At 46.2% G+C, this 8,632-nt stretch overlaps 1 protein-coding gene across 1 annotated transcript; it reads right to left on the bottom strand.

Moving 5' to 3' along the window:
* Positions 1-4,346: 4,346 nt before the first annotated feature.
* LOC109309501 (interleukin-8-like) lies at positions 4,347-7,608 on the bottom strand. Its single transcript, XM_019534288.1, has 4 exons — positions 7,454-7,608; positions 6,447-6,582; positions 6,023-6,106; positions 4,347-5,213 (listed from the first exon to the last, which is right to left on the bottom strand). Exons 1-4 carry the CDS (start codon positions 7,515-7,517, stop codon positions 5,183-5,185), a joined length of 315 nt encoding a protein of 104 aa, XP_019389833.1. The 5' UTR covers positions 7,518-7,608; the 3' UTR covers positions 4,347-5,182.
* Between the last annotated feature and the right edge of the window lie 1,024 nt (positions 7,609-8,632).

The raw sequence follows: 8,632 nt of genomic DNA, 5'->3' as shown, positions 1-8,632 counted from the left end.
GCGGCTAGGGCCTGGAACCAGCTTCCAGGGGAAGTGGTGCAGGCTCCAAGCCTGGGGATTTTTAAAAGGAAGTTAGATGAGCACCTTGCCAGGGTCATCTGACCCCGGTGCTCTTTCCTGCTCAGGCAGGGGGTCGGACTAGATGATCTACCTAGGTCCCTTCCGACTCTAGCTACTATGAAACTATGAAACTAGGAAGCCCTTATTTTTCCTTTTGGTTTCATTGTATTACTTTGGGGAAGGTCCAGGCAGTAGAGAAAGACCTGCAGCCATAAGACCTGGGCATTCTTGGACCAAGGGGAAAAGCCACAGCTGCGATGCTCTCCGTGGAGTTTAATTTAACTTTCACTTTCTCATTGAGTTATTTTATCTTCCTTATCCACTAACTAAACAAAGACTGACTAATCAGAGGATCAGCACCAGCCCAGGCTCTGTAGGCTAGATTCGAGACATGCATGGACTAGCCGAAATAAAGACCAATTAAAGACAGCTAAGAAATGAAGGTGAAATGGACAAAAACCCACCAGGGTAGTGCTAGGACAGGGTGAAGGAGAGGTTTGAGCCTTAAAGAAGAGCCAGACCTGGTACGTCCAGAGTTTCACTCAACGGAAGTGGGTCACTTCCCAAACAAGACAAGTCCAATGTCATGTCATGGCAAAGGAGTATTGGGTAATTTCTGTTGAGTGTAAACACTTGGTGAATCTGTGCCCTGATGGCACAGTCCCACAGTCACCATGCCCCATGGTCCTATCCTATATTGTACCGACACCCTGATGCTGGCCCTCAGCCCTACCCCACCACTTACTTTCCTGCTGCATGTGGTGCCCCTACACTATAGGCACTCACCCAGGCTGGCAGGACCTAGACTCTCACCCACAGCCCCTTGAGGGCCATTGAGGGACCCATGCTGGCATCATCCCTGATGCTATACACTATGTTCTAGGGGCCCAACTGGTCCCAGGATGAGACTGTGGACCCTGTGGTGCTTTGGGGTGACACCAAGGTCCATATCCGATTTGTTCTGGGTAGGCACTGAAACACCCACATCTATGAGGACCTGACAGGATACATGTGGGAGCATGGGGACAACTGGTTGATATGGCAGTCTGGCAAAAAGGTCAAGACCCTTTGGTTGCAGTGGGCTCATATCACCAACCACAACCACTGGGTCGGGGCTACCTGCAGGACTATGTCCTTTACGTGGCAGCTGGACCACATTAGCATGCCATGGGACCTTGGGCAGAGTCATGCTGAGTTTTCCATCACAGATGGCTTGCCGGAGTCTCTACCATGGCCAGGCACTCCTTGGTCTGTGCCAACAGCTCATTGCAGTGTGCCCAAGACACACTTACCAGGGTCATGGTTGCAGTGAAGGCCATGTGCGGTGGGGGGAGGGGGTGGGGCACTGCCCCAGGCCTCCTCTCCAGATAATCCCCCTGGGTGGAGGGTGGTAGCACCACCAGCTCCTCATCCCAGTCAGTGGCATAAGCCCAAGCACCGGAAGCCTGGCAGCAAGGGAGGAGACTGCTTGGACTGCAGAAGGAGAAGTGGGGAAGTCAGTCTGGAGTACCCACAGCAGGTGCTGCCAGGAGCCAGGCCTGTCCTGACCCAAAAAGGGGGCAGGGAAAGCAGGCTGCATGTGGCAAGCACCCGGCGGCCCACCTGCCCCTTCAGAGTGAACAGGGAAGCGGGGCTTGGCTGGTGGGCACCTGTGCTAGTGTCTGCCCGGCCAACATACCATGATCCCTGGGCACCTATGGGCTCATGACCCCCAATCTGAGGCCAAGCAGTGCACAGACTCCTGGTATAGTGCATGTTATCTCAGAAATGCTGTAAACTCTCACAAATATCCTCTTTCTTCTGGCTCTGCAGGTCCTGAAGCTGCACATGAGGGAGAGGCACCAGCGGCAAGTGGGGATGCACCATCAGAGTCACCGCCAGTCTTGGTGAGGTGGGTTTGGTGTGCTAATGAAAGATATCACATAGACCCCTAGAACCTTGCATACCTAACCTAAGCATCTTTATGAATGTGAGTCTTTATGAACCTCTTGGTGAGGTACATATGGCAGCACCAGACCCAGGATTGGGGCAGGCTGCTGGATCACCTGGTCACTGTGACAAGGAACAGCTGGTGGACTTACGGGCATGGAGACAACATGGAGAAGGCCTGGGAGGACCAGGCGTTCAGGGAGATGCTCCTGGCCCTCAAGGAGAGGCACATCACCCCCCTCAAGAGGAGGCTGGAGGCCCAGGAGCAGCAGGCTGCCATGGATTGGAGGCCATGGAGGAGGACCACCGGGTGCTGGACACCATCCTGGCCCTGGCAGTCTCCTGCATCCTGCCTGCTGCCCAGCCCCTGCCTGCTGCCCAGCCCCCAGCTGTAGTCCCATATGTCCCCTGGCAGCCAACCACTGCCCAGCCACAAGCCCTCCAGTGGGCCTGGGCTGAGGTGCAGAGGCATCTGTATCCAGGCTCTGCTGCATAGGCAGCTCCACCCTACTACCCCACCTCTGGAGGGCACACAAAGCACAATGTACATAATCTGCCTGGGGAAGAGGGTGCTTTACTGGTGTGGGTGGTGTGGTTTGTGATAGGCCTCTGTGGTTTGGGAGGGAGGGGGGAAGAGATCTGTTGTGCAGGAAAGAGAAGCAGAAAGGGTCTGTTTTTAGGGAGGGAGAGGGGATAGGGTCTGTTGTTTGGGAGGGAGCTGGGGACAGGGTCTGTATTTGTGGAGGGAAACAAAATGCTTTCCAGAAAACTGTCCACAGCGAGTGTGGTGCTAGGGGTGCATGGTGGGGCTGGGGTTCATGGCTGGACATTAAGGTGGCCCACAGTGGGGGGTGTGGGAGCAGGTGGTCTGCCAGTGCTGCTTGCATATGATGCTCTGGACCCTGCCGCCAGGTCCATGGCTCACCTGGGGCTGCAGAGGTGGAGGCCCAGCCTTGTTGCTTCAGCCACAGCTGGTGCTCTTGGTGCCAGCTGTCTTTTGTCTACTGTGCCTCTTCTGCTCCCCCAGACCTCACAGATGTTATGCGGCACACATACTGTGATGATGAGGTCCAGCACCCCAGCATGAAGCACTGGCTCTCCACCAGGGCTGGCAAAGTAGAGTTGTGGAAGATGCCAGCACCATGGGCACTGACAGCCCAACCAGCACTGATGTTAGTGAAGTAGCTCTGCTTGTCAACAACAGCTTGTAGCACGATGGAGTGGAACCTCCACTGGCTGCAGTACAGGTGGTCACCTTGGGGTGAGCAGGTGACAGTGATGAGGGTCCCATCCCAACCAGTGCAGTAGGAGAAGCACAGGGTATGAACCTCACCACCACCTCCACAGGGTCATGGATCCAGAGCACGGAGTGCCCCAGGACATCCTAGAGGGTGCCACAGACCTTCAGACCACTTCCCCAGTGGTCACCTTGCCCATGCTGAAGATGTGGCTGACATAGTGAAGAATGGTGGGTGTAGCCAGCTTGAGCAGTTTTCAGCGTGCTGCAGATCAATGGCTGGACTCATGGCCAGCCAGGTCTCCATGGGGAGGGGCGGCTGCATGGTGATGGCCTGCCACTTCAGATACAGATGGAGCTGGTGGACAAGCACCTGGAAGGTGCAGAATGAGTTCAGCTGCTGTTCATCATCCCAGATAGTCTTCATGATATGGGACCATAAGCAGCAGGGCTGGGGCCCCAGGAGCTCGAGGATGGCACCAGTGGCAGTATCTGTGTGTGTATTGTTGCCATCCCTGGTAGGGTCCACATGATGGGCTAAAGGCTAGTCATTGTCAGCACAGGGGCAGGGGGCCTTAGAGGCAGTGGTGAGCCTGGCCACGTGGCTGTGTGGCACGGGCCAGACAGAGCCAAGCCTGCCTGGGGCCAGGTGGTGGTTGTGGCATCAGTGAAGCACAGCCAGCAGGGTTTCAAGCAGGAGCCTGGGGTGTGGGTCATTGTTCCCAGGGCCTTGGGGTGGAGCAGCCCAGACTCAGGCAACGGAGTTGCAGAGGGCTGGGCCAGCACTGCTTTGGGTCAGAAATGCAGGTGGCCAGGGAGCACTGTGTGGGGCTGCCTTTGAATGAGTTCCCCTGGTCCCAAGAAAGCTGTGGCTGAAAACCCCAGCTCCCCCTGGCTGCTGCACAGGGGTGGAGCAGGGCTGGAAGAGACCTAGTGCTATAAGCAGCAAGTCTGCTCCCAAATGGCTGCATGCATAGTTGCCTGCCCAGGGCTAGTTTTCTGAGAAGTAAATTACTGTGCAGTAAACCCATATATCACTAATTGCAAATGTGGACTTGCCACCTGTCTCTAGAAACTGGGATGAGATTGCAAAGATCAAGCAAAGTGGTGCCAAATATAAAAGAGATCATATCTATTTTAAGTGGAAACTTTAATGTAGAAATAATTTAACTACGAAGTACATAAACAAATAGACATACCAACAAAATGTGTATAGATAATAGCAAGAACATGAAATAATTTAAGGAACTAACACATTAGGGGAAAACAATAGAAAAATCCAACTGAATCAAAATAATTTAAATAAATAAGGTTTGTACTTTTCTCCTACTTAAATAAGACATTTTAAATATATATACATATATATAACAATCTATATACTATAATATGCTAGAGCACCATAAATAATTCATTAAGAATAAGAGCACAGAAACTGCTGTCTCATGACTTTTGGCAGCTTTGTTTCAAAAAGCCACTGAAGTCCTGGTCCCTGGCTAAACCTTACGCTGCTTGTGACTGGCTGTTGATACAACATACTAAAGCACCTCTGGTGAGGTGGAATTGCTGCCAGTTTGCTGATTTACTAGCAAAAAGGCAAGGGTTAGTACAAATGCAGCTTATCTGCAAGTATGTGGCACTGATACAAATACATTTAGCTAAAGTGATGTCCAAAGGGTCTTCATCTCCTTTGGGAAATCACTTTTCCTATTCAGTGGTTTTCAGTTTCACTGAGTGGCATATACCATAAATACCTGAATCTTTTTTGAACAAAGTGATTGTTTTAAATAAATATATATAAATAGCAAATAGATACAGTTAGTCCCAGCCTGCATAAAAACATATGGGTGTAGAAGGTGGATGTATGTAGGCTGCTTGAAGGCTCATTGACATTTTCAATTAGATGTTTCCTTCTGGACAGAACAGGAGACATTGCAGATTTTTCTTCTGCTGCTTTTCTTAAAGTGGTGTTTCAATGTTGGATTCAGCCCTGCAAACAGTGGGGGGGAAAGGGATAGTTTAGAAACGTGACCGTATATCATTGATTGGATCAGATTGAACTCAGCAGTTACAGGTTTATATTGTCATGTGCAAGCCAGCTTCTGCCCCAGTTGGCCATTGGGAAGCTACAGTACAGAGATCCTGAGATCCACCTTTTCAAAAGTATGTCCTGATTGAGTTTGCTGCCAGTTTTTGGATGCCTAAGTTGAGAACTTGTGAGGCCTGATCCACTTCCCATTCATCTGTGAAAAGCCACTAAGTGGAATGTGTACATGAATGGGAAGGCGAACATGAATGGAAAACCAGTTACTGACACACCAGGGCAAGCAATTATTTCAAGTGGGGGCCGCTTAATGAATTTTGGGAAGCTATCAAAGGCCCCATGAGAGGCAGCCAGGGGCAGATAAATATTAATTTTCTAAATTTTGGGGTGGCCCTGCAGGCTGGATAGGTGGGCTGCATCTGTCCCACGGGCTGCATTTTACCCACCCCTGTGACAGACTGACTTTCAGAGGCACTGGTTGTAGGACTTAGTTTCTTCCAACAGTGTTGGAGATGCTCAGCACAAGTGGGTAATATCAAAGGCTTACCTAAATCACTTATAAAGTCTGGGGCAGGGTTGGAACTAAAACCTAGCTTCCTAATCTGACCACAGGATTGTTTTCCTATCATATTAGCTGGATAGAGAGAATGTTTGGAAAGAATTGCTCATAGGTGAGGAGAACACTTAAGTAGATTATGCTAAGAAACTCTCCATTTGTTGTCTTAAGCAGTTGGAACAGTGAACGAATAACTTACTTGTTCAAAATAGCTTTGACCAGGCGCATCACCCAGGGGGCTGTGGGTTCCAGACACACTTCTCTGCCATCCTTGAGAGTTGCACTGTAAAGAAGAGAAAGAAACATGTTCAGGCATTTTGATGGCTGATTTCCCTTTACTATCATGACAATTTTTTTTTCTGTCTATGTATGTCACTACATCAGGTGTAAATTGGCATATCTCCATTGATGGCACTAAACAACCTGCTTATGTTTGCTTGGTGGGCCTTAATTCATTGGTCTTCCACTGGGGTAAGAGAGTTTTTTTTCCAGGTAATTAAACCCTATTCATGTGGGAACTGTCTAGTAAGGGAGGACATTCTGGCCCTTGTCAAAACTCATGCTCCTAAACAATTCACAGTTGTTTCCTCCTCATTAACCAAATAATTTGGAGAAATACTTACATGACTTCAACATTTGTGCAGTGAGGCCCACTTTGGGTCATTTTCACATCTTGAATGTGCTTAAAAGGGATGAACTTGGAATGAGTGGTTATGCACTGGCACCGGAGCTCGTTCCCTATCCGTGCCAGGGTCATGCCTGTAAAAGAATAAGGGAAATGTGATCAGTAAAGCAGAAGCTCTCACCATCCGAACATGGATATCATAACAAATTACTTTTGATTAACAGAATACTTGTTAATCACAATGGCTATTATTTGACAAGGCTATATGTTCCTGGTTTCCTGGATTCAAGTTCCTCTAAATCCTCTACTATCAAAATGTTTATTCTCTGCATCAAACAAATGTTAAAAAATTACAATTCTTTGTCAATTTTTTTTTTAAATCCACTCTGACTAGAGTAAATCCTTTGCCTGTCTTCATCGTTTCATATCTTGATTCATGCTATTAAAACTAAACAGACTTGACTCCTGTTTGTTTATTTGATCATCCATCCCTATGTATTCTGAATCCCTATGTAAAACTGATGTCACAAACAGAAAAATGCTCTCAGGAAAAACAGGAGCAGATCACTGATTTGAAAACTTAAATAAAAAGATCTTGTCTTCCATCAAGTGTCTTTAGAATCACAGGGTAACAATCTAATGTTAGACTAGGCAACCATCAATCCTCTGGATCATGGTGTATAAGTAAGAGTTCTAGTCAGGTGCCTGATGATCATATATTCATCTGTTATATATGTTATAATATATGTGAGATAATAATTATATCTTAATCTAATATATATGAAAAAGAACCAACATTTCTACAATAAATAGTTTCCCTGTCAACAGCTGCCCTGAAGAGCCACTTGTATAGCATGAGCGGTAGTTGCTGGAGAGAAAAAAAATCATTTAAAAAGTTTTAAAATAAATTGCCTTTGTAAAATAAGAGTGAACTTCTGAATATCCCTATGTGCCTATGCATAAGCAATACCTCCTTCACATGAGTTTTATGAGGAATTAACTTACCTTCAGTCACAGCTGCGGAGATGAGGAAGACAGCCAGGACAGCTGGAACAAACTTGCAGTTCATGTTTACTCGAAAGTTTTGTTTTTCTGCCTTGTTTCCTCTGGCTCGGAGTCTAAGGAGCAGTGAGCTGTGTTGTCTCAGAGGGTTTCTGATGCCTGAGCTGTGTAACTCACCCTCTTATATACTGTCTTCTCCCAGTGTGTGTGCTTTAACACCAGGAGTGGATTACATCATCGGAAAATCCAAAACCTGTAAGATGAGACCGCAAAAGAACGATACTATTATGGGTAAAACCCCTTTCTACATGAATACACAATTACTTATCATTCAGATTTAAATACCTTAGTAATTAAAGTCAGAGTAAAATGTATAATCTGTTAAAGATGTTTCACTTAGTTAGGTGCAATTTGTATATACCTTAATTTCTATAATCTTTACTTTATCCTGATTTTTTTCCTATTTCACCCCTTTATATCCTCATTTAAAAGGCTAAGGTAACATTTAACTTGTAACTTTTCACTTGTGTATATTTGGGATATACTGCTTTTAAGTAAAAATTTGACAACTAGGCTTTCAGTGTGTTGTTACAAATATAAAACATTCCTTTTCTTCCCCTATGTACAAAGCTAGCTTTGATTATGGTATGTACTTGGACACTAAAAGCTCGGACCAAGGGATGTCAGCTATCAAACTTATAATGACTTCATTAGAATCAGGATTTCATACTGTTGATGGAAAATATTATCGTGATATGATTTGATTTTTTTGTTCTGCTATTGAAGAGTGATATTTTTATTCCCTCTTCAACTACAGGCTTACACAATCCTATCTTTTGGAGACAAATCACCCATGTTCTTCCTGTTTTATAAGAGGATGTTGACTATTATTTTCAAAAGCTGCATGGTGTTTTAGCTTTCAAAATCTCAGCCTGAGTGGTATATTAATGTCCTTAGACCAACAAGGCTACAACCTATATTCCTCAATATAGTTTATTTTTCCTTTTCCTTAATGAAGGAAAATAATAATAAAAAACTAACTGAAAATTAATGAAATACTGATGCCCAAATGACTTTGGTATTTTGAAAAATTGGCTAAACAGAAGAAAGACTGAAAGAGATGATTACCTAAATGCTATCAAGTGCCCAAAGTAAATACATTGAGGGAAAAACAATAGGCAC

The sequence above is a fragment of the Crocodylus porosus genome, unplaced genomic scaffold, assembly GCF_001723895.1.
Source record: "Crocodylus porosus isolate Cpor-Errol unplaced genomic scaffold, CroPor_comp1, whole genome shotgun sequence".
Taxonomy (NCBI): domain Eukaryota; kingdom Metazoa; phylum Chordata; order Crocodylia; family Crocodylidae; genus Crocodylus; species Crocodylus porosus.
Note: the sequence above shows the minus strand (reverse complement) of the source record. Positions and strands in the feature narration are given on the sequence as shown.